The 27197-nt window shown below is 34.4% G+C and overlaps 3 protein-coding genes across 3 annotated transcripts; 1 reads left to right on the forward strand and 2 right to left on the reverse strand.

Moving 5' to 3' along the window:
• Nucleotides 1–229: 229 nt before the first annotated feature.
• LOC133308967 (inositol-tetrakisphosphate 1-kinase 1-like) lies at nt 230–1693 on the reverse strand. Its single transcript, XM_061509694.1, has one exon. It carries the CDS (start codon nt 1691–1693, stop codon nt 548–550), a length of 1146 nt encoding a protein of 381 aa, XP_061365678.1. The 3' UTR covers nt 230–547.
• A 13512-nt stretch (nt 1694–15205) lies between these two features.
• On the forward strand, nt 15206–17865 carry LOC133308960 (uncharacterized membrane protein At4g09580). The gene is made up of 4 exons (XM_061509684.1): nt 15206–15529; nt 16541–16811; nt 16897–17067; nt 17365–17865. The coding sequence occupies exons 1-4, from the start codon at nt 15342–15344 to the stop codon at nt 17488–17490; spliced, it is 756 nt and encodes a 251-aa protein (XP_061365668.1). The 5' UTR covers nt 15206–15341; the 3' UTR covers nt 17491–17865.
• A 536-nt stretch (nt 17866–18401) lies between these two features.
• On the reverse strand, nt 18402–22503 carry LOC133308962 (nucleolar protein 12-like). The gene is made up of 6 exons (XM_061509686.1): nt 21670–22503; nt 21497–21555; nt 21131–21200; nt 20890–21015; nt 20661–20789; nt 18402–19309 (listed from the first exon to the last, which is right to left on the reverse strand). Exons 1-6 carry the CDS (start codon nt 22417–22419, stop codon nt 18839–18841), a joined length of 1605 nt encoding a protein of 534 aa, XP_061365670.1. The 5' UTR covers nt 22420–22503; the 3' UTR covers nt 18402–18838.
• Between the last annotated feature and the right edge of the window lie 4694 nt (nt 22504–27197).

Below are 27197 nucleotides of genomic sequence, written 5' to 3' on the forward strand. Positions count from 1 at the left end.
TTTTCATTAGCAATTTTTTTATGCAAGAAAAAAATATTCATTAGCAATTTAAAATAATACCAATTAAGGAACCTCAGGATTGAAAATACTGGAGAAAACCATCAATCAAACAGGTGGAAGTTGTATCGCTGAATAAGAAATCCAAAATGAGAATAGAATTGACAAAATGAAGAATTAAGGCATTGGGTTAAAGGCAAAACCAAAGTAAAACAGTTTCTAGCATGAACTTAAGCTTCAAAATACAAATGTCCTAAACCTTCAGGGTATTTGAGAAGTACCTAAAGCTTAAGCATGAACTTAAGCTTCAAAAAAAAAAGAGAGAAGTACTATCTCTAAAAGCAATGGCTGATGGAATATACATGTTAAGGGGCCCACAAACAACCTACTAATTTGACCACTGTACCAACTGCTACCCAAATAGAATGTGCAATTCATGTCCACCCACCAATTGGCTAATGGGTCCACTAAGCAAATTCTGGTTACCCAAAAAAGCACCAATTAATGATAGTATGATAGAATGAGATACACCTTATTCAAATACAGATTTTCATACTTGAACAGAACACTCTTTCTCTTCCATGCCAAGAGGCGAGACTTGAAGGTTACCCTCATCCTCATCACCGCAACAAGTATTGCTTAGAATCTTTCTCATATCTTTGTCACAACCGTGCATCAGATTCGAACACCTATCAAAACCAGTAGTCTCAGAACAGTCCTTTTCGCTTGGACTCCCTGCCGCATCTCCTTCCTGTTTCTTGCACAACACATCACAGAAAAAGTCTGTCAAAACAGTCTCATAACCGGGCATTTTGGCATACCCGGGGAAGTAATTGATATCAATGATAAGGTACCGATTCCCACATCTAGAGTCTCGAATCAAGTCGAAGTTAAATAGGTTCAGCTTCATCACATCCCTCAAACCCATAGCTATGTGGGTAATGAAGCTCAGGGGAGGCATCTCGGCGTCATCCAAATGCATCATCTTATAGTACTTATCATCAATCCTCTCATGGATGGCCAAATTCGACACCTGCGAGAACGCCAACAAGTCCGCCGAAAACCCCGCCAACTTGTCCTCCTCAACATCCGGCAAGGACTTCCTCTTCACGCACTTCACGTGCTCCCCAACCACGTACACCTTGAAGATTACGCCGCCATGGTTTACAAACTCCTGCAGCACAATCGGCGGCTTCAGCTCTTTCAAACCGTCATGCTTGAAAACAAGCGCCATTTTGTGTGACTTGGCGCTACCGTCGGCCACTAACGGCTTCGCAATAACCGGAAACTTCAGCGTCTCCAAGTTCCGGCAATCGAACAGAGTTTCCTCGTGGTATATGACAATCTGCTTTGGAATCCCGAAGACCTCGTTCCGGTCATCGGTTTCCAGCTCCGACACCACCTGCAGCATGGAAATCCGGTTGTGGAGCCTCTCGATCGCTTCCGGCGAGTCGAGGACCACGGCATTCGGGTACTTCGCCGTAAACTCCCTCAACTGCTGCTTCCACTCGTCACCATTGAGCTTGTGGAGGACGCAATCGAATGGACCCTGATCCGCCAGCGGCCGGTTCGGGTCGACCCGGACAAGGTCTATCCCACGAGATCTCGCGAGGCTCACCAGCGAGTCCCTGATGAAGCTGCGTTGCTTCTTCGCCGCGAGCGCGTACCCGACGCAGAACTTCCTCTCCTCTGCCATTGGTTATTCTTCAGCTTCTTGAAAATGGCAAATGCGAGAACGAACGCTCATGCAAGGTGGCGAATGAATATCACATTCGCCGGAGAAAGAGAGCTACGAGATTTTTGTGAGGCTAGGGTTTTGTTGCAGGCTCTCCAGAATTGACGTCGTTTCGAGGAAATTGAAATTTTCAGATGGTACTTGTTTAGAAGAAAAGAAGAACGGAGGAAATGGAGAGAAATGAATATATATAGCTTAGACTAGGGTTAGAGCGCGAGGTGGTTATAAAATAACTGAGGTTAGTTAAAAAGGGAAAGGATCAGGGTACACGTGGCATATTCTCTGGGGCGTTATGTGGATTCGCGCCGCTTTATGAAGGGCGTGTGGGATCAAGAAGGATTGTACTAAAATACCAATGAAATACTGTAACAGTGGTCAAAATATCACTGTTCATCAAGTTTTTTACTTAAATATTACGTGAATAGTGTTATTTTCCAATATGTTACGTGGACAAATTCGTTGGAAATTGTAGCGAACTCAGTGCTGACGTGTCGCATTTTAAGTGGACACCAAGTTTAATACATGGGGTAACGAACTTGGTTGAAATACATAATTCAACCAACTTCGCGCCAATGTAGCCAACTTGGTACTATTTTTTTTTTAACTTGGTACTTGTTATCCACTAAAAATGTGACACGTCAGCAAACTGAGTTTGTTATAGTGTCCAGCAAACTTGTCCACATGACATATTGAGAAATAATACTATTCGCGTAACATTTAAATAAAAAATTTCGTGAAAAGTGACATTTTGATCGGTATTCCCGAAATACTGGACAGTTAAAGTCAAACCAAAATAAGATTCGTGGGTGTTTGGTTTGGCTCTAGGTGGGAATAGGAATGGTGCTATGATATAAGGGGACATTTCATTGTAGCTTTTCATTTTAGATTTAACGCAGGATTCATTATTTGGTTAAGTTGGTATAAAGTATACTTACAGCTAAACAATATACGCACTCTGATATTTTTATTTTTATTTTTGAGTAATCTCAAGGGTATCCTCCAGTTGTAACCGAAGATTAATTTCACTGTCGGACCCTTTCAGGAGCAGCTCTCCCAAATTCTTTTTTTCCATTCTCAGTGCTCGAACTCAAGACCTCTGGTTAAGGGACTCAGACTCCTTACCACTTATGCCAAAGGAGTTTGGTTCGCAGTCTGATATTTTAGATTGATATGTACAAAGTCATATATCTCACCGACATGAATGCGAGTTAGTAACTTACTTCAATATATATACTTCAATATATATATATATAGAGAGAGAGAAAATATTTGTCATTTTGAATGACACAAAGTTATGTCATTTTAAGATAGAGATAGACACAAGAAAATATTTTTTATTTAAATTAAAAAAAATCACTCACTTTCTCTCTCATGATTTCCATTCCTTGTATCTATCTTTCTCTTAAAATAACATAACTTATGTCATTTAATATATATATATATATATATATATATATATATATATATAGGGGAAAAAGTATCTAATGTTACTTTAGATAATTTTATCTAATGTTCATCAAAACGACGTCGTTTTAGGGTTAAAAAATTAGAATGATAAAGACTATTATAACTCTGAAATAAATTTAAATTACAAAAATATCATGATTTTCGTCCCAAAACGACGTCGTTTAGATAAACATGAGATAAAGTTATCTAAAGTAACTTTAGAAAAAACAAACTCATATATTTATATATATAGGGATTTGCATTCATCATGCAACATGACACAAAAAAAATTTTTACACACACAATATTTTGTGGGGCCGCACTTTTTGAAACAAAAAAAACTAAGGCACGCAAAAGAAATCTCTATAACATCGTACAATCACTTTTCCTACAACATAACTCTTATAAAACTCATATATATATATATATATGAGGCAGGATCCTTTGACACCGGTGTCAAATTTGAAGTTTGACACCTCATCTGAGAGTCGTTAAATCGAAAAAGATCAACGACTCTGATTTATAAGCATGTGACACCATTGATCCTTTTCAATCTAACGGCTCTCAGATGAGGTGTCAAACTTAAAATTTGACACCGGTGTCAAATGATCCTATCTATATATATATATATATATATATATATATATATATATATATATATATATATATATCCATTGGAAATTCTCTTCATTTGTTTAAGATAATTTTTTCGAGTATAACTTAAGGTATATATTCTTCGGCGGATAATTGAAGACTAATTTTATCGAGACATAAGGATTACTGATGTGAATTTTGCCTTTATAAACAAAATTTATTATTTATTATCATTTTTAAGAGACTCAGGTATCTACCAACTATACCGTTGATTTGTTTAAGACAATTTTCAGTCAGATTTTAATAGCACTCCTTAATTAAAGTTGAAATCGTGTTAATGTTGTCTTCTTATCATAAAACTTTATTTGTTGTCGTACAGTTATAACTAATAGAGGTTATATGATATCACCCAAAAAAAAAAATAGAGGTTATATGATTCTCCTGGAAAATAAAAAAATAGACGCTTTGTTATGAATACGGTAATGCAAATTAATGCATTAATAAATGTCGTAGATCTTTCAATATAATGAAAATTTTATATTTTTTTATTTAAAATCGTACACCCATCTTAACCACACGTATTATGTAAATATGAGATGTAAGAAGCAGACAAATTCATCAATCAATTTTTCATTCACAAAGTAGGCCCTTTGTAAGATCAATGAAGACGATCAAACTCAGTAAATAGAGTAATGATATTCACGTACTGCTTTTGGTATAACGTTCATAATTCAAGTTTAATAGAGTAATTATATTCGCATACTTTACTTGCTTAGAAAAAAAAAAAAATATATATATATATATATGGATTTTATAATTCTCATTTAACATGAGAATTTGAATTTTCCTACACACCTTTCGATTTCCGTGCCAACGTGAGTTTTACACATAATTTTTTCTTACATACGGGTCCCACATGCTTTTTGTCTCTACAACATGAGAATTCAATTCTCATGTTGAATGAGATTTATAAAACCCTATATATATATATATATATGTATATATAAAAAAGAAAGTGTCTTTTTATTTTTTTTATATAAAAAGGGTGATGTAAAAATAATACACATATTTTTAATGTACAAATATTATTATGTCCGAATATTAAAAACAAAGCAAAATTATTTGTGTCAGCGTTGAAAATTACAATAACCAAACGCAGAAGATGACTTTTAAAGCCCCCAAAGGACTAAATATCAAATATGCATGGCTGTTCCTGCTTTGCCAGAGATCATACATCAGCATATGCGAATAAATCAAGAGGTGCTTCCCATTATTTGGATGTACAAGTTGCCACTTCCAATATTACTAGCTAGTTCTGTGATGTTAAGGAGTCTACTCAGAGTGAAGTGAGGTTGATCCTTCTAATGTTTGCAGCCATAAGCTTAAATCCCTTTTCTCTGGCTACCATTGAAGTCACAATCACTTGGAATCTTCCCAAGCACTTGAAAGTTGAAACTAACTGGAGATTCTTTGCTTTATTCCTAAAACATAGCTGTCTTTTCATTTTCCCTAAGTTTGCTTAACGAAATAGGAAAGAAAATTAAAACAATAACAATGGTTGAAATATATAAAGAAAATGTGACGGTAACTGACTTTCTTCCCACATCAAAGTGCAATCACACGAGGATTAATCTACCATCATACTCAACAACATAAGAGGAGGATCACGTTATGATAAAAAAATTACAAAAATAAAATTAATGAATTTTATATAAATATTATTATAATAAGAATTATGCCATTATTTTTCTTATAATATTGATATGGACTCATACTGAGTAAGATAAAAATCAAATCCAATAACAATCCAAAGGTCCAATGACATAAACTTTGTCGAGAAGGACATATATATCACACGTATAAGCAATTCTAGTAATGTACGGTTAGACTGACAACAACAGAAAGTTTATAAGTCTCCTTAATAGCCAAAGGCTAAATGACAAATACTATATTTCAAGTAAGCTTATATATTGTAGCTTACCAAAAGATATCTCGCAAACGAGATAGGCGAACAAAGTCACCATAATCTATCAATTAATTAGAACACAGGCTGCCATGCTAAAGTGGCATAGCAAGGCAATAAATAGGTTATACTACTATTATAAAAAAGAGGTTCAAAGTTCAAGTATGATCAAATTCTTTCTCCAATTTATTTAAACTCATCACTCAAATACTAACATGCTCGTTCAAGTACCTTGTAAGTATCCACCATCATTTGTTCGAGACAAACACACTTCAATGACATTAGAATCATCATCCATAAATATCATCCAACCTAGATGAATAATTGATCCTGTCACAACAATCCACCGGTCACCAACTTGGACCAGCCTCAATTGTATGTAGTCAGGCTCAAATCCTCTTGGACTGATCAAATATCATCATTTCATATTAGTGGGTAACATTAAAATTCCTAATTATTTCCTAAAAAGGTTTAAAAACATATTCCTTAATTGCCTAATAATAAGGTTCCCATGTACATATACACACGATGTCTTTGGCAAATTACTTCGTAGGTGTCAATCCACTTAAACCATTAAACATTACGTTTTAATTCTTATATCTTTTATTTTTGGTATGCTAGCTTTCTAAAATACCTTATCCACCGCATATAGCGGAATAGAGGCAAGGTCAAATGGACAAGTTAGCAAACCTAGCCCATGATAGCAAAGTATGGAGGATAACCCATTTGACAATTATATAATTCCATCATATTCTCAAAACAAATAAAAGAATAGATTAAAAAAAGACTTCATTTGTGATATGGTTAACACTTAAAATGACTCAGGTTAGTGGCCTGTTGGTTATAGAAATCCAAACTTATATATAGAATATTGATATTTAATAAGCAGCCTAAAATTTGTTTTAGTTATTTAAAAAAAAAAAATCATGAAACATAGAAAGAATGGAATAACCAAATTTGTGTACGAGAATTAATTATTGACTAGGTTAATTTCGACCCATGTATGGTTAAACTCTAAACCTTGAAAGTTTAAAAACCCCAACCCATCATAAATCTCATGCTTAATGGTCCAAATCCAAACTTTTGAGTCCAAGCCCAACCTTGTAAATTAGGCTCATTTTAATTTTAGTGATACTCGCGGACGAGGCCTTGGCACTTGGCAGAACTGGTCATGTAGAGCCTCTAAAAATGTTGTGCCAAGGGTTTGATTCCAATCCATCGCATTGCCAAAATCCCCTCTCCCGACCAAAAAAATAAATAAATAATAATAATAATAATAATACTCTTTTTTGTGAGAAAAAAATTAACAATACTACCTCTGGAGCCTTCTGTCTACCTATCTAACAGAGCATAATATTTGAACCCAGTGGTTGGTGTCCCTTCAACGGTTGGTGTCCCTTCAACTTCATGTATTATTACTTTCGATGAAGATAATGAAGGCGATACTAGGTTTTTTTTTTTTGATACACGAGAAAGGAGTAGAACACATACCACTTAACACAACTAATCACACTCCTCCCCTCAAATACCCGGCCAGGAATTTAGTGCTCCTGGAGCACTTTTGATTTGGTGGGACGGAGGAGAGAGAAAGAAAGAAAAAAAAAAGAAAAAAAAAATTAATACAAGTGTCATATTTTTATTGGAGGGACCATAAAGTCCGGGACCATATTAAATTTTTTCCCCGTTTGTTTATTCAGTTTCAAATGTGTTTCCAAAAAAAAAATTATGATATGTTTTCTATAAAAAAAAAATTAATGTTATTTCTTAAAAAAGTGTTTTAGACCGGCTAGATGACCTTGTCCAGTTATTCCAAATGGCTATCTGGTAAGACCAGATATCCACCTCACATGTTTATGTATGCATGACTCATGGAGTTCAAAGATTGAAAACGATTATAACATCATAATTATCTCTTTAAAGAATCTTTTTCATCCTATAAATAAAGGATCACGCTCTTGTAGCATGATCATCTTCTCCATTGCTCACCTTGCATAAGCTGCCAAATTCATCTCTTCACTTTCTCCTTAATCCTCAGCTTGCCTGAGATTAGTATGGTGACTCCATAGAATCTTGATCTTTACTATTACTTCTTCACTTGTTGTGAGATCGATATACTTTCATCGTATTTTGAGATAGAGATTGTCATTTTCACTTATTGACGAGTTCAAAAAGAAATACTAAAATAATTTTTTTTGCCATTACTTAAAAAAAATATTTGTTATAAATTTTTTACATATTTAATAGTAAAAAAGTACTTAAAATAAAGTAATGTAGGAAAAAAATTAATAATATTTGTGGACAACATTTTATGTACGTGTTCAATACAAAAATATATATAATTGCTCAGGAATTAGCTCATTTGGATAGGTTTATGAAAAAAGTGCTTTTTATTTTTTACTTATTTTAGAAGTGTTTTTTTTATAAAAGATAAAGTTATTTAGATTTTAAAAAAATATTTGATTTTTGATTTTTACTTTTTTTAGAAGTTAGAAATTTTAGCTTCCAAAAAATAGATTTTTGACTTTTTTTTTATGACTTTTATTTTTTAAAAAAACCAGATATACAAACGGAATTTATAGTAGAAGTATCTTTTTTTTAAAAAAAGAAAAAAAATAGCTTTTGGATATAAATAAAAACCCATCAAATGGGCCCTTAGTCTAGTTGTGCATGTGATTTTGTGAGTATATAACATTTTCATCAAAATATTACAAAGATTTGTTGTCCCTCATTTCACACACACACAGACAATCACATGTTGATCAAAACTATTCTATTATCATATTTATAAGTTATAACATAGTTTTATATAAAGTGACCCAACACCCTGATCAAATTAATGACTAATCCAAATCTAATAATATTGAATTAAATTGTCCAAGCTAAATATGATAGATTTAATATTTTTCATTAAAAAAGTAGAGTAGAACAAGTTTCTTAAAAAATTCAACTCGTAACCAACAATTGACATGAATCGAATTGACAAATTTCGCTGTTATTAAACTTGTGGGGTGCCTAACTGGTCTGTGACTCGCATCCTATCTTATCTGATAACTTTCTCATAACCATTGCATTACCCAATCAAACCGCGCAAGAAATGGTGGGCACGAGAACAACGATCCTTAGGGAAAAAAATTTCCACTATATACAGTCCCTAACAGCAACAAATAACAGTTATCGTTATCCTAAGCTTATAAAAGGGACACTCCAACACAAGCAAAGAATCTGATATTTCGACATGAAAAAAAGAAAAGAAAAATCTGATATATCTTCGGAATTGTTAGTATTTATTTTTTAAACATTGTTTCTCTTTTTATTTATTGTGAAACTAATTATCATTAGAAACATTAAGGTCGTTATTTTCATGAATAATTTTTGCGAATTCAAACCTTAAGCAACATAACAATACCGATAAAGAAATATATTATACATCTTAAAAAATAACGAATGCAATTTAAAAGTCAGCGAGTGTAAATCAATACCGTAAGGTGGATGATATTTTGTATATAATTGGTGGCATTGAAATTTAAACCTATAATATTATGTAGACTATCCAAATCCCTCTTCGTTAAATCAACCTTAATGATTTAGTGCATATAATCTTTCGTCAAGAGCAACAGGGTACAGATTAACCCACCGTATGTGAAACGTTTCGGTGTCGCAATGAGGACATAGACACATATAATGAATTTTCCTGGTTTCTATTGCTATTGTTGCTTCATTTTAACCGCTAATCAAACAAGGGTCAACGTCATTGAGCGGGTCCTAGTACTCCACGTGTTGCAATTATTATTGAAGTGGCCCATCAATCATGATAATAGAAGCAACACTATCTTATTCTTTACGAAAAAACACATAACAATCCTCCGCCCTAATTTAAAAAATCCCAAACAAATAATAGAATTTAATTTGGATATTCCGCGCATGTTGATATGTAAACGCGAATATAGTCAAGAATATTCTTATACTCTCCCCAGATCCTATCTATTGCTATTGCCATATCTAATAACCAAATTATACACACACGCAAAGAAGAAGAACAATACCACGGGGAAATTTGGTATAGAAGATATTTTTTTAATTGAGAAAATAAATTATCGAGAATATGACATGATTTTTTTTATTCCAGGCAAGTTGCAAAAAAGTATTTGATAAGTCAAAAATTTTACCGGGAATGTTGATTTATTTTTATAATACTATGTTTGATTGGTTATGAAATATATGGAGGAATGTGGAATGAAATTACAAAATTACCCATCGATTGAATATTTGTTGTAAACATTCTTTTTATGGTATGTGTGATTATCCTCAAATGGACTTCTGCAACAGCTTCTCTAACGAGGATTGTGCTCCAAAATTTTGTTTTATGAAATTGAATACTAAATTTTGTGCATTGCAGTGTCGTGCAGAAGAACAAATGAGCTAGTAGATGGTAGGGGTGTTCATCAACCGATCCAAACCGATTCAAATCGCGAAAACCGAACCGAAAAATCGATAACCGAATAAACCGAAAACCGAAAAATCGGAAACCGAAAGAAAACCGCAAATTTTAATTGGATTGGATCGGTTTTCGGATGGGTTGATGAAAATCGATCCAATATATTAATTATCCTCTACTTACTTGTCCTTTCTCCAATCATAGCCCAAAAATTTCTAAACTCTAGACCCATTAACTCATTAACTAAACCCAGAAAAAAACTTAGTAACGTCTCATCAACCATAGCATTGTTTACTGATATTTTTGTATTTCACTTTTTTTTTACAAAGCCAATATATACAAAAGATGTTATTTGCACAATAATCATGAAATTAATTTTAGGATATTCAAAAAACCAAAAACCGATCCAATCCAAACCGAAAAAAATTGGATTGGATCGGATCGGATTTGAAAAAAAAAATTAACCGAATGGATGATTACATGATCAAACCGAAGGGATTGGATCGGATGAGTTTTTCTTCCAAAACCGATCCAATCCAGATCGCAAACACCTCTAGTAGATGGTCCTTCTCAAAATTTTGTGCATTGATAGGATAAAATAAATACCATCGTTCAAACGTCATTTTTTTTGCCGATGTCTAGTTGAAAAAGATTTTCGTTGAAAACAATTTATACCGATATTTTTCAACTTATCTCATACCAAACTTGGTATACATATTTTTTCCACTCTACTTTCCCAACGATTCTATCAAAATCTTCGTAACAAACACCCCCTTAAGGATTTTTGAATGAGTGACCTTTTATAGAGAAACAAGGACTTAAAATTAGAATATGTTATGGATTCAACCTAAGGGCCCACATGTTAATAGCTCATGCACATAATAACTAAGATAGATAAATAAATAAAATAAAAATAAATTCCCTAAAAGATATCAATCTTAGCCTATTATTAGTGGATCAAGTTTTAGACTCTCAATATTATTTTTAAGAGGTCCAGAAATCCTTAAGTCAACCAAATATATACTCTAAACTTCATTTTTTTTTAGTTGTCATTGTATATACACCATACACCTTGGGCTATACACCTTTATTATTGAACGCAATAATCTATTACTCTTTGTAGCGTCTCTTCCATAAATTCCCCTGCAAGAGTACAAATTCTAGATACATTTACCAACCACTTGTTGGATATCTCGATCCCAAAGAGAAAGTGCATCTTGAAGAATTTCATCAATATACTGCTTCATTCTTTTACTTTATTGTGATAGATTCATAATTAACTTTGTATATTTGAATCATACGCGTGCTTTAGTGTTTGTAAGAGGCTACATCCTTTTTTGCTAGGAACATGATTTAATTTTTCAAATTGGTGCTTATTTTGTTATTTATTAATGTAAAATTATTTTGTATTGATTGTTTTCTTGTGTTCTCAATGCGTGCGATATGTTAATTTGATCCCATATTTGCATGGTCCAAGTCTCCAAGATAATAGTTTAAGGATGAAATTAAGATGTAAAAGTCTAATATTAAAAAAAATCAAGAAATCAAACTAAAGAATTGTGGAGCTTATATCCTTCCAGGAACCAAAAGATATTACGGAAGCTTAATATATATTTTTTGAAAATATTCCAATCGGTTCATTGCTTCGCAACTAATCTAATTCGGAGCGGGTTCAGAATTAAGGCTTTATAAACTCCTCCCAAAGGTGATACTGAGGACTGAGCTACGGAAGCTTAATATGTTTCAATTAATGTAGTGCTACAAAATTACATATTGATTTTGATAGCATATTCTTTCCTATTCGAAAGAGGAAACTGACTTATAATAGAATAATTCATTTTCGAGAATATAATGAAATATTAATAAGGAATAAATGTCCTTCACCGTTATTTGTTTAGAATTAATTTATTTTACCTTTTATAACATGATATTATAATGTTGATAAGTAATATAAGAATATTCCCATCTTTAAAATAAATATGCTTTCCAATAATAAAAATGACCTCATTAAATAAAGAAAGTTCTTACAAGAAATATTTAAAAAAGACATAGGATTGTTTGAGCAAAGAGACAAGAAGTCACAGTTTTGTTTTACATAATTAAAATAGAGAGAAAATATTCTAACAACCAAAAATTCTTACTACTAACTTACTATTCATCACATCACCATTGGATCAAAGAGAGAGAAAATGTTAATCTAATGGTAATTAGATAGGTAGTAAATTGATAGTAAAAAATTTTAGTAATGTGAATATCCCTCCTCGTTAAAATATACGGTGATAAACATAATGGAAAAAAGGGGGAGTTGCGTGGAGTACTCAAAACGCATGTAGCTGATACCGCATTGGACGTCCGGCAATAATTGTTTGTACGTTAACAGATTCACGTGCTTATTGCTTACCATGCTCTACATGTCACTTCACCTAACGTTTTTAATCAGAACACTAAGCCTAAAATTTCTACATAAATAAATAAAGGGAGATAATTATCTCATGATATATGAGATAATTATTTCATGTAACAAAGACAAAATAGTGGGTTCATTATTTTTTTTTCTTTTTTTTTTTAAAAATAATGGACTCCACAATCTTATTTCTGTTGCATGAGATAATTATCTCATGCAACATGAGATTAATAGATCTTATAAATAAAATGTGGCCCAGTGGGGAAACCAATAAGTATTCGGGTCGTTTTAAGGGACCCACGGTTTTCATCTATAAAATATATGTTGCTTTTTTAAAAAAGAATAAATACTATTTTTGGTACTCATAAATTTTACGAAGTCCGCTTTAGTCCATAGCAAATAAAAAGGCTATTCGTGGTTCCTAAGGGTGCGCATGACAACCTTCCCGGAATCATTTTTTTTTTAATTTCTGTTCCCGGAAACAGAAATGGATAGAAAACTCGTTTGGTAAAATCGGTTTATTTTTTTTGTTCCCGGGATGAACCGGATTAATTTTTGTGCTGGGGAACAAAAAAAAGAATAAAAAAATTTCTGTTTTTTTGTTCCCGGGCACAGAATGAGAAACACTTATCTCTTTTAATTACTCTCCATCTCCACCATCACCACCACCACCACCACCATCATCCCAACACGACCACCGCCACCATTGTCGTCGCTGCCGTCGTACCACTAGTGCTGTCGTGACCACCCCCACCACCACGATGCCACAGCCACCCACCACTATCATCGTCACCGATATCACCACCATCACCACTACCGCCATCAACCACCACCACCATCATCGCAACTATTGTCGCCACCGCCACCATCGTCATCGCCACGCCACTACCACCGCCACAACGCCATCACTACCACCACCACAACGCCATCACTACCACCACCATCACCATCACTGTCACCAACCACAATTATCATTGTTGCAGCCACCACCGACACCGCTGCCGCCACTAACCACCACCTCCATCGTCACAGCCACAACCGTCACCATCGTCACCATTACACCACCGCCGCCACCACCATCACCACTGTCACCTACCACCACCGCCGTCGCCGCAGTCACTGCCACCACCACCATGCCACCGCTACCATTATCGCCGCCACCAACCACCATCCCCACTACCATTGTCGCAGCCACTGTCGTCACCTCCACCACCACCATCCCCACCACTACCATCGCTGCCGCCACCATTACCACCGTCATCGCCGCAGTCATTGCTGTCACAACCACCACCACTATCATCACCACGTTACTGCCGCAACCACCGCCGCCACAACCACACCATATAGAAAGGAAAGTGATGATCCAAATTTTTTTATATTTAATAGGAATTATTTTTTATTATATTATTGTTATGTTATCAAACACAATTCTCATTCTCAGAATAAAAATAGAACATGTTATCAAACACTTTTTTTTTCCTCAGAAATTGTTCCAAGGAACAGAAATAGAAAAGAATTGTTTCTTTTCAGAAACAGTGCTAGGGAATAGAATGGTTGTCATGCACACCCTAAGAAATTCAAAATGGATTTTAATCCTTTTGAGGGACTAATGTGAGTCTTTTTTGAATTTATGAGGGATCACAATTTCAACTAAATGGGTCCATTTTGAATTTCTTAGGGACCACGAATAGCCTTTTTATTTGATAGGAACTAAAGCTGACATCGTGAAATTTGCTAAGGATCAAAAAAATATATTTACTCTTTAAAAAATAATAATAAATTTTCTTTTTTAAAGTAGGGTTTAATATTTATTTTTTAAAAGGATATAGAATTGTATTATTTTATTTAAAATTATAATATTTTATGCTATAAAAACAGTTACACAAATAAAAATTATGGTGAGAGAAAGTCAGAGATTTTTTTAATTTAAATATTAAATAAAAATAATCATTTTAACTAAAATAATTATTATTTAAGAGAACAAATATTTTTTTCTTTAAAATATTTGTGATATTTTTAAAATTTATTATGTTTTAATATCTTTACTGAATAAAATAAAAAAGAATATTGTTCTGGATCAATAGAGACAATAAATAAATCAGAGTAATTCTAATTTAAATATTAGAAAATCTCATTTATTAAGAGTTTGATTTCTGTTAAACGCCTATATAGGTAAATTAAACTCTTTTTATAAACTTCTAAAAAAAAAAAAATCTTTTGATAAACAAAATATTAAATCTCCTATGTACATATATATTCTAAACTAAACTGTAATCTTCTTAATTGTGATACGCATCATTCCTCTTGCTTCAAGTCTTCGCTTAGTAGAAGATAGTAGTCTGTCATCCTTTGAGGTTACGATGCTAACTTACATATCCTACATTGATCAAACTCGAGATCCAAATTAATCCAATTCGAGCCGTGTATAAGCATCAATTGGTCAATGTGCTTGATGGTCTTGGGCATTATTTTCAACTATATATATTTTGAAAAATAAATAAATTAACAAGTGTTAACAAGTATGTGCGTCTCTTTTTTCTTAACTTTAAGAAATGGGGAACATTTTTTAATTTAAGAATATAAAGTAAGTAGTTTGGCAGTTGCTTTATATTTTTATTCATAAACTCCAACCACAAATAATCTTTGTTTGTCCAACGTCTTGTGTTTTTTTTGGTTCTGTTCCTCTCTCTTCTCCTCTCCTCTCTTTTTCGTGAAGATAAGGCAAGGAAAGAGAAGAGAAGGACCCTTGCTACTCAAGGAAAGAGAGATGAGGACGGTGGAGCAACCTGTGGCTACGGCATCAAAGTTTCCTTTGAGCTTTTGGGAAGCCGCGGTGGCTTCAACGGTGGCTTTGGGTTTCGTGGTAAGCCTTCTCTGTGTTTACCTCACGATGCCCGATTCCGATTACAGCTTCCTCAAGCTCCCCCGCAACCTCCAAGATCTTCAAATCCTACGGTAATGTTCCAACCACCATCCCCACTTTTCTGTTTTGTTTTTTTGGTTTATGAATATTACAAAAAAACAACCTTTACCATGTTTTCGTTGGTTGTGGGGAAACTTTTTAACTTTTTCTCCTCTCTCTTATTTTGATATTATGTTTTCGGTACTAGCTGATTTCTCAATTTCATGATGATTAATTTGTTGCAAATGTGATTAATTTTTTGGATAAGCCTTCTGGTTGTTATTTTTGGTTCTTTTGTTGAATGGATCTGACCCAGAATCGTAATTTCTGTCAAATAATGATAGTTGAAAAAAAAACCACCATTTGGGAATGGTATTGGTGTCCTCTCTCTACAAATAAATTTGGAGAATGTGGTAGAGAAGGATAAATTTTGGGGAACCTGGCAATTTTAAGCTCTTCCTTTCTTTATCTTTTTTGTTTTCATTGGGAACGATAGATCTGGAAAGGCAATTGGTGGGGAAAGAGATCCAATAGCTTAAAAAGAAAAGGGCAACTTGGAGTGAGAGTTATATGATACTATATAAGTTTGTTATTATCTGTGGGTGCTAGCTAATATGCTAATATGATTAATTGAAGGTTGTGCTTCGAGTCAAAAGGATAGTATCTTTACTTGCAATTGCAATCATGTGTTAGCCAAAGCTTCACAGCTCATATGCATGTATAGTTGGACTGATGCTTAAATACCACTTGGGGTGGGTTAAATGGAGCAGAGAGACTATCTGATGCAAATCCTTCAAAATTTTGACCAGATTTAGGAAAACCTAGATATATTTTCTCAATAATTTAATTTATAATAGGAAATGGCATTAAATTTTGGGATCTATTATGTTTTTAGACAATCTATTGACTTTGCTTTTCATTTCAATGTGTGGATATAATTTCTCTTAATTTTATGTTTGTGCTTCTGTAGAAAGGGAAATGTAATGAATGGATCCTGAATGTAGAAGGGGAAGTTGACAATATAAATTGTGGAATGCTTTATCTATTTTTATTTATTTTTGTAGAGATAACCTTGAGAGCTATACAAGTGACTACACTGCACAAGTCTTGGTGGGATACTGCGTGGTATATATTTTCATGCAGACTTTCATGATTCCAGGGACTGTGTTCATGTCATTGCTTGCTGGAGCACTCTTTGGCGTCTTCAGAGGCGTGGCTCTGGTTGTGTTCACTGCCACAGCAGGAGCTTCTTCATGCTTTTTCCTTTCAAAGCTGATTGGAAGACCTCTTCTTTCCTCTCTTTGGCCAGACAAGTTGAAATTCTTTCAAGACCAGGTGTATTTCAACTTTCAACTTCTTCCACTATATGGGATTTAATCCAATCTACACATGGAAATAAATTTGTACTTTCTACTTCCAGGTGGCTAAAAGAAGAAAAAGTCTGCTGAACTACATGCTTTTTCTGAGACTGACTCCAACCTTGCCCAACACATTTATTAATTTTGCTTCACCAATCGTGGATGTGCCTTATCATATTTTCTTCCTGGGAACTGTTATTGGACTCATACCTGCTGCTTATGTCACTGTCAGGGTATGTAGCTATCAAAATTATTATTATTACTATTTGTACTTCAGATTTTAGCAATTTGTAAGATCCCCGAATACTGGAAATCTGAGTCAAGCAATCCTATGATAACAACAAAAGTAATACTCTCAATTGGAAATTGAAATAAAGAAGTTCACATCTACTTTAGTTTATTGTTAATACTCCACGTGTTGTCTAATTTTCTTTCCCTTTCCCCTCCCCTTCTAAATAGGATGCTAAAATTGTAAATTTTGATTATGAGTTTTTGTCTTTTGATTATGAGTTACTTGTTTTCTTATGCAGGCTGGGTTAGCTCTTGGAGATTTGCAATCCGTGGGGGATCTCTATGATTTCAACTCAATTGCTACGTTGTTCCTCATAGGTATTGTTTCAGTTACACCCACACTGATGGGCAAGAGCGAATCTTAGCATTTCAGAAGCCGAGGATCTTGTGTATGAGGCTCTCGTTCTCCTCAAAGCTAATACCAGTTCAGTATTTGTACATATCTCAGAAAAAACAATTGCAATGTGGTTCACTGCTAAATGGATTTATTGTGCAGTGCTGCAGTAACACAAGACAATATATGATTGATGGGCTCTATGAGAGTGGCAAGAAACGACGTTTGGCTGAAATAGTTATGTACATTGTTCATATGTATTCAATATGCGCTTATTGACTAGTAGTTGCTTTATCATGTTTTTTCATGCACAATAATATAGTCAAAATGCTTTCCTGTTAGTTAGATATAACATCAGTTATACTTGACCATTTTCATTGTATAAAAGTCTTGCAGAGAACGAGTTAAGAAATATAATTAAACCATTCATATGCCTTTATTCAAGAGCTTAAACTTCATTTACAAAAAAAAAAAAAAAAAAAAGAGCTTAAACTTCAGGTTTCGAAGATAAGATTTTTTACCATTCACCTCTCTCTCTCTCTCTTTTCGAAGATATCCCAACAAATATGGTTGCAAAATAAAAAATCCTACCAGTAGTTGCTTATCAATCCACTTACAGATTATAAAAGGACAAGTAAGATTTAGTACTTGTTTGGATAGGCTTCTGCCATCCTAAAAGCTGCTTTTTTTTATTAAAAAAAGTGTTTTTGAAATGTTATACCCACACGCAAAAAAAGAACAGGTAATATTAAATTCACTTGAATATATTGTTGTACTTACATATTTATTTAAAACAAATTGAGAAAAAGATTCCATTGTAATGAATAGAAAGCAATCATAACTTACCCCAAACATCATCGTACCAAAATAAAAAATCCTTCATCAGAAATAAATAAGATTGCAGATGGAACGACGGATAAAGAATAATACTTCAATCTTCAAAACAGCAGTTATACTATAAACCTTTTTTAAAATCCAAAAGTTTTGGAGAAATAATAGATGCTTGATTCCAAGGCAGACATGCCACCAACCTTAACAATGCCTTATAATGGAACATACAAATAACCTCCCAATAAAAGCATCCTATATTCTATTATTACATATCAAATTTAAAATCATATGAAGTGAGACCATGATGTAAAAAATTAAAAAGATCAGAGTTAATTTGCATTCCTCTATCTCCTGATTTCTTAACTCTACAGCCTTCGCCACCACTGGTCATTAACTGAGAACACTGTCGGTGAAATCTCCCACTGCCTAAGATCATATCAGTAACGGTAAATTCTTTTCTTCAGGTGCATACATATTCGCTCATCAGCTATTAGAGATAGTCAATGCTTACCAGAGATAATCTAATCCCTGATACCATTAGGAACACGCTATCTGTTATTCTTCTTGGCCTTCTTATTTCGTAGGGAGCTATCTGGAGTACGACTATCAAGCTTGCGTTTTACCCCTGCTTGTTTTGGTGTACCACCATCCTTGAACAAATTTGCTTTAGCCTTTTTCGCAGCTACTGCTGGCCTTTTCATCATGCGCTCTTTCGGTTTTTCTCTTCCATGAACTTTCTTGTTGATAACAGATTTGGTTGCACGCAGACCCTGATAAGATGCATTAGTTTTTTTGTTTGACCTGTTATTACTGTTTGAAGGAGATCGTGAAGCCACAGCCAACTTCTTTGCAGGGGTACTAGGAGCTGGTGATGGGTTTGGCCTTTTAGATGGGGTGGTAGGAGCTGGTGATGGGTTTGGCTTTTTAGATGGGGTGGCATCCGCTTTGGCATGACAGATTCTCAACTCTCGGTCTCGAAGCTTCAAGCTCCGTTTCTTAACAACAAAATTAGCAGCTTCCTGCGTTTACAAGACACAACTTTAATAAATATTTATAGGCAGAATTCCTGGTGAGAAGACATGGAAAGAAGTTTGAACATTCTTTATGCCACTTTTTGCATGCGATAACATTTCCTTTGATAAAAACAATCTAAGATATCTCAAATTAGATCCAGTCAAACACCAACTCGCATATCAATACCATATGCCAGTAATACCTTCAGGAATTCATTATGCAAAGCAAAGAATAATTAATTGCATAAAAAATATCACAAGTCAGTAGTTTTTCTCATTTAACCAGTTTGAAATTCATGCTTATTTGGAAATTAGTAACCAGTTTTTCTCATGAAATTTTTTTCTCCTAATTGTACAATCAAATTTTAAACAATACGTGCAGTAATTACAAACAGTCCAGCACTGAGGAGCAAGAATACACAGGCACAACTTTAATACCAAACCTTCTGTATAATGGTAGATAGAAAAAAAAGTCCTCCAACATCAACATCAACAACAAATTTATCTCAAATTAGTGGGGGTCGGTGGTCAATGAACCCAAATGAAAAAGAAAAGGAAAATCATTTTGCAACCATTTGCTTAGAAATTAAAAAACATGTTATATATTTATATATATAAAGTCACCATAAAGCAAGTAAAATTTATTCCCAATACAGATTAAAGAAGCGGTTTCAGCCCGTGCACTGCAAGTGCACCATCACGAATTTTGCAATTTAAAAGGTTTCTTCATCATAAAGAAAATGTCCTAGAGGCATCATTCTTAAATCTAAAGGTCAAGTATTGTCAAATCTGAGAGAGTTTTCAACAATGTGGACTGAAATAGTCAGAAATTAGTACACAGGGCCTGAATCAGATTTTCAAGCCATGTGGACTTAAAAAGTGCGATATGCAGCTTCACTCAACCATTACAGCAATTCAGTCCTATACATATCAGTCTCTAACCACTTATATTCTCAATGAAAGAAGTAACTTCCAAAAATAAATGTACCTAGTTACACAAAAAGACACAATACAATAAACGAAGCAGCCAATCTACACCAAAGTAAACAAACCCTAAACACAAGCAACTGCCCATTTCAATCCTAATGTTCTAGATTATATTTATATCACAAAATATATCTTTTCATAAACAGATAACATACATTTCTAAAAGTAATCAGGCAAATAAGTTGGTTACTACGTAACGAAACAACGTCTTCATGGGCTTATCAGCCACGAACAGCCCTGTAGTTTTACCACCGAAAGCACATGACAAGATGAATTATAACATGTTTGAGCTAAAAATTGTAAAAGAGCATAAAGTAAGAATTTTATCAAAATGTATAACTAATCTGGTACCAAAGCAGCATACCCTTACCCTTGTTTTAAACAGCACGTAGGCAATACCCTTTCCAACATTAAGATGAGGATCTCTAATGACTCTAACAGCTTCTATACTTGATTCCAGGTTGGATATACCACAAAATAACTGATATAGTTCTTCATCCTACACAAAAGGATATCACGTGAGATCCATTAGACAATACACACACAGAAATGATGTGGTTATGTGACCTCAAACATAAATCCTTTGATTGGAAACACACCTTAACATCAAATGGGAGGTTGCCCACAAAAACAGTTCTCTTGTTATCATAAAGCGAAGCAATCTCCCCTTTATGTTTCTTGCGGGGTGGGCATGCCCTATCAACACGAATGTGATTTCCTTCAACCTACAGTCAGATAATTAAACAATAGTATTAGAAAACTGTCAACCGCAGTCTTCACCAAAAATACAAACCAAACACAATATTTGATCCAACCCAACTCAGAGGAACAAGGGCATACCACAGTCATGTTGTGGGACAAAGAAGCCTGAGCAGATTCCTCTGTCTTGAAAACAATGTATGCGTGAACACTGCAAAACACAATATTTGTCAATTAGAAATGCCTGAAAAAGGTTTCCTATGCATGAAAATGATTGTATTCTTATCAGACTGTCTGCAAGTCACTTAAGACCATTCGAAAATATAAAATCTAAGCATTAAATCAAAGCAGAATAATTTCTCCAAGCCCAAAACGAGCAGGCTTACTTGATATTGAATCCATAAAATCACAGTAAAATGACAAAAAAAATAACAGCATTCTCTGCAAACAATTAACAATAATCACAAGAAGTTGCAATTCGATAATTGTTCAATTCAGACCCATTACCTATCAGCGGAATCATTTATTTTCTTCGAAAGGATGGCTCCCTTCCTAGGTTTTTTGGTCTGGTTCATCAAGAAAAGTAACAAACATAAATTTAGCACCCAGAAAAAATAAAAAAACATCAAAGCCTTAAGAGTACCAAACGAAAGCAGACATTCAACAAAAAGAAAACCTACATCTTGTATTGGAACAGAACGAATCCTCACTGACTCAACCTCACCAAATTTCTTAAACTCCTTCAACAAAGTCTTCTTTTTCAACTTGAGAGGCAAATTCCCAACAAAAATAGTCCTCAAAAGCTTATCCTCGTCATCAAAACCTTCCTTTAAAACCAACATATCAGCTGGGTTATCTATCATCTTCCGCTTGCTCCCAACAGTTTTATTCCCAAACCTTTCCTTTTCATCTTCCTCTCCTTCCACCACCACACCATACTTCTTCTCCTCCCACTCTTTCTCAAGCTCTTCCCTTTTCCTCTTCTTCTTCATCTTTCCCTCCTCACCTTCGATTACAACCTTGCCCTTTTTTGTTTGCGTACCCAAATTAGGATCTTTCCCTTCCCCTCCCCTTTCATCGGAACCGCGTTTCCTCTTCTTCTCCGAAGCTTCAGTTACGGAATCCGAATCAAGAATGGGTCTTTCCTCCTTGTTCTTCTTCCTCTTCCTCTTTTTATCTTCGCCGGAATCGTGGCTCCCGGAGCCGCCATTGTTAGGGCTTTGAGAGGGAATGGTTGGGTAAGAAACCGAAGCATGTTGTTGAGGCTTTCTACGAAAGGGGTTGAAATCGGAAAACAGAGAAGCGGCAGCAGCGGTGGCGGTGGTCTGTTCCGGCCCGTTGCCAAAGAGCGCGTTGAAAATACCGGAAGGGGATGAAACGGAGTCGCTTTGAGGGGTTTGTTGCGGATCCTTTGCTTTCTTTTTGCCCATTGTTGATTTGGATGAAAGAGATGAAAATCAATGAAGCAGTTGGTCCCAGACACGGAGAGTTTTCGGGCAGAAACCCTAGAATCAGTTTAAGCCGATGTATGGGTTCCGAGAGTGTGTGTTTAATCCCCTATTTAAAGAAGTGTCACATGATACGAGTGTACTTCTGGGCCTCCTAGTAATATTTTTCAAGTCCAACTAATTAGTTGTCTGGATAGGATTGTCATTAATAGGAGATTCCCTTCTTTTTGGTGCTGTCTTTTATTGGTCCTTCTAGAATATGGGTCTTTGTCAGGTCCATAACAGTTACCCTCAGCCTTGTAGTTTGGTTGTCCAGGTTGCCGGGATGTAATAGCTAGAGCTGTCAAAAAGGGCTCAAGCCCTAGGCCAGCCCATTTAGCCCAATGTTAAGCCTATAAAATTTTAGCCCTTTATGTAATGAGGTCATTTTAACCCATCCTCTTAAAGCCCTCTCATTATAGGGTTAGGTTGGGGTTGGCCCGCAGGCTACAATATTCAACCCAATTTACATAAATCAGAATCATTTTTAAATGTGACATATCTATCCTTAGCATTAAAATGTGAAAATTACATAAATATGAATCATTTTTAAATGTGACATTATTAGAAAAGCGTCAAATACTGACAGAATTTATCGATGAAAAATATTTCGTCGATAATAGTGACGAAATTTTTGACAAAAGTCACATTACGTCAAAAATAGAGACGAAAAAAGTGACATAAATTTTTTCGAAAAAAAATTCAGTCAAAATTCTTGATAGAATGTAAATTCCGTTGAAACTTTCAACATAAATATTTTCGTCAAATTTTTCAAGGAAAAATAATTCTGCCGAAAATTTTCAATAGAAAACAATTCCGTAAAAAAATTTGTCGAAAAACATTTTCGCCAAATTTTTTTACGGAAAATATTTCCATCAAAATTTTAAACGAAACACATTTCCAGTGAAATTTTTGACGAAAAATATTTCCGTAAAAATTTGTGACGAAATTCTTTTTGTAAAAATTGTTGACTTAAAAAAAATTTTGTCAAAATTCTTTACGAAATCTAAATTTCGTCAAAATATTTGACAAAAAAAAACATATTTGTCAAAAATTTTGACGAAAAATATTTTTCTTTAAATTTTTAACGAAACACATTTCCATTGAACTTTTTTTGTACAAAGTTTTGACAAAAAATATTTCTGAAAAAAAATTTGAAGGAAAAAAAAATTCGTCAAAATTCTTTATAGAATCTAAATTTCGTTAAAAGTTTTCGATGAAAATATCTTCGTCATATTTTTTGACGAAAAAAAATTTAGTCGAAATTTCCTACGAAACACATTTGCATCGAAAATTTTTGACAAAAAATATTTTCGACAAATTTTTTGATAAAAAATATTTCTATCAAAACTTTCAATGAAACACATTTCCGTCAAAATCAACGGAAATTATTTGTGTAAAAACATTTGACGAAAAACATTTGGACGAAAAAAATATTTCGTCAAAATTATTTACGGAATCTAAATTTTGTCGAAAGTTTCACAAAAACATTTCCCTCGAAATTTTTGAAAAAAATATTTTCGTCGAAATTTTCATTGGGGTACATTTTCATCGAAAATTTTGGACGGAAAATGTTTTGTCAAAATTTTTGACGGAATTCTTTTTTACGTCAAAACTTTTGTTGAAATATTTTTTATCGAAAATATTTAAAAATTATGTTCATCAAAACTTTTGACGGAAACTAAATTCGGTAAAAAAATTCGACAAAAATTTATTTTTGTAAAAAATTTCATCGGATAAAAATTGCGTCGCCTTTCAATGAAAAGTATTCAAACGAAAAAATATTTTTTTCGACCAAATTTTTTGTTGTTTGCAACGTAGATTTGTTGTAAAAAATATGATCTTTTTAGTAGTGTAAAAAATACATGAAAAATTTAGAAAGCCCGCGGGCTGGCCCTAACCCATAGGGCTTTGGCCCGTGTGGATCTATATCACTGTGGGCTTTTTGGCCCTAACCCACTTGGGCTAGGGCTAAATGGGTCAGGCTGGCCCATTTTGACAGCTCTAAATAGCAGAGATCTCTTTATTTTATTCTGCAAGTCTGATTTCTTATCAAAACTTGGATGTGTTGCTTTCTTAGCAATAATTCTGATCTCTTCGTAAGAACTTGAGAATCTAAGGGCATCCCCCTATCTTCCAAGATTATTTACCTCGGCTAGAACTCACGTTCTTGCTATTTTTGCAATACGGGTTCAAGTACCTCGGCGTTGTAGGCTGGGCTAGAACTCGCTATCTTGCCCTTAGGCAAGCGGGTTCAAATACATCGACGTTATTGGCCGGGCTAGAACTCGCAATCTTGCTCGTAGGCAAGAGGGTTCAAATACCTCGACGTTGTAGGCCGGGCTAGAACTCGCAATCTTGCCCGTAGGCAAGAGGGTTCAAATACCTCGACGTTGTAATATTTAACTCGGCTTCTTGCCAGAGTTTCATTTATCCCGGATTTTTATCTTGGGTCTCTATCGCGAATTGGGGTGTATTCCTTTTCCCGGGATCACATCTCTCCAAACCCGTCTTCATTTTATCGCGGATTGGGGTGTGATCCTTTTTTCAGAACCACATCTCTCCAAACCCGTCTTCATCTTTTTCTTGGAGCCCGAAGCCGTAGCCGGACTGATTTGTATCTCAGATCAATGTCTGAGTTTCTTAATTTGGAGACTGAAGCTCTTGGCCAGACTGTTTTGGAGTATTACAGCTTCTTGCCTTGATATTCAGTTCAGCTCCTCAATATCTTTATTATTATTGGAGCGTTACGAATGTCGTAGTCACTTGGTAGTAACACAACTTGGTTGTCACAATATCCTTCCCCTTTAAACAAAGTAAACATAATTGTAAGATATTCAAAAATGGGAAAGGATATTGTAATAACTAATTAATGTAATTATCAATTAATTTCACCGTTAGATTGTTATGTTGATCCAACGGTTATATTTATTTCCATCTTTGTATGGTTATGATTTCTCATATTTAATATTTTATATTTATTTATACCTTTGTATGGTTATGATTTTTCATATTTAATGCTTTCACATTAAATAGCATTAAATATGGGGAATCATAACCATACAAAGATAGAAATAAATATAACCGTTGGATCAAAATAATCGATCTAACGATGAAATTAATTGGTAGTAACACTAATCGGTTGTTATGATATCCTATCCCTTCAAAAATTTGACTATTTTAATAGATTTTTTATTAGTGTAGATTTTGTGATATGTTTTAGCGAGAAATATAAATAGTATGTCTATTTCACAAACTTACCTTAATCTCTGGAACTTTTTAAGATTTTTTTATTGCAGCATCTCACAATCTATCCTAGCATTTTCTCAATTATGAGATATGTTCCTTGTAACATCCTCGTCTCGAGCCGGTTCAATTAACATACATATGATAAAAACAAAAACAGCGGAAGATTTAACTTACGCAAATACGAGCTAACTTTTTCCTTTTCTTTATTCCTTTTACACATGACATATCACATTGCATACTTATTCTAATTTAATTCTTATTTGACGGAGACGAAAATCAGACAGAGTAATCTCTGTAAATCGGACAACTGGGGATTTGCAAATCCCACTCTCAAGGTACCCTGGTAGACAATTTATACAGTATATACTTTCAGAAGTACCAGATATCCACATAGGATCATATACCCATCCATGGGCGCATGCATAACTTGGCTCCATGCCACTACGTCTAACAGCATGCAAATCCAACATATAAACATATAACTGAATACTGCATCATAATATAAGCATGCATGAATACACGATTGTACATGCATCAAAGCGGAAAACATGTACAAAACATATACAGGCCATATAAAAAATAAAGGATCAGACATCATGATCCACAAAATAATGGAATACGAAACAACGTATATATACTCCAAAATAGTAGTAGCCTACAGCTACTCAAAATCCGGTCCGTCGTACACCTCTAACCAAGGGTCGTGTCCTTGCCTCGTGAGGGCTCACCGGGGATCTGAGAACCTGAAATGATGTCCCCAAAAGGGGTGAGATAACAATCTCAATAAGCTCCAGCTTTATAGAGAATTCCCCACTCCTGCATGAAAGTCAGATACAAAGTATACAAAGCAACATATAACATATATCATCACTAAACAAAACATATATACATATCTTCAGAGGCGTACACAGTCATTCCCAAGGGAGGACCCCAAGCAGAAATAAACGCACGTGTTCCCAAGGGAGGACCCCAAGCGAAACCAGAAATATCAGAGGCGTACATCGTCAGTCCCGAGGGAGGACCCTAAGCAGACTTCAGTGTACTATACAATCAATGGCCCAAGATCAATACATAAATCACATCAGAACAATTCATATCATATTATCAAATAGCTCTATATGAATGCATTTATACAAAGCATCAAAAACAATCATACAATCCAACCATAGTTTACTAACCATGGTGGAGCACTCAAGCAGGAAAAGACTCCTTAAACATAGAGCTTACCTCTTAAAGCTTTACCAATCTGCTCACTTGTAACACAAGTTACCTATTTAACTCCAAAGGAAATTCAAACCCTCTCAGTCCCTAAGCACACCTGCAGAAAGAATTCAAAATAAAATCAATAAAATGTTACAATGCCATGAAATTTACACAAGGCGTACATCTTATTGCTTACTTTCATTTCCTCACACTTATGCCAATTTTATGCCAGTTCACAAGTCAAGACCAATGCCTTCATAATTTTCTTT

This window comes from Gastrolobium bilobum, unplaced genomic scaffold (assembly GCF_033153095.1).
Source record: "Gastrolobium bilobum isolate Gb01-03AN ecotype WA unplaced genomic scaffold, APGP_CSIRO_Gbil_v1 utg60050, whole genome shotgun sequence".
NCBI lineage: Eukaryota > Viridiplantae > Streptophyta > Magnoliopsida > Fabales > Fabaceae > Gastrolobium > Gastrolobium bilobum.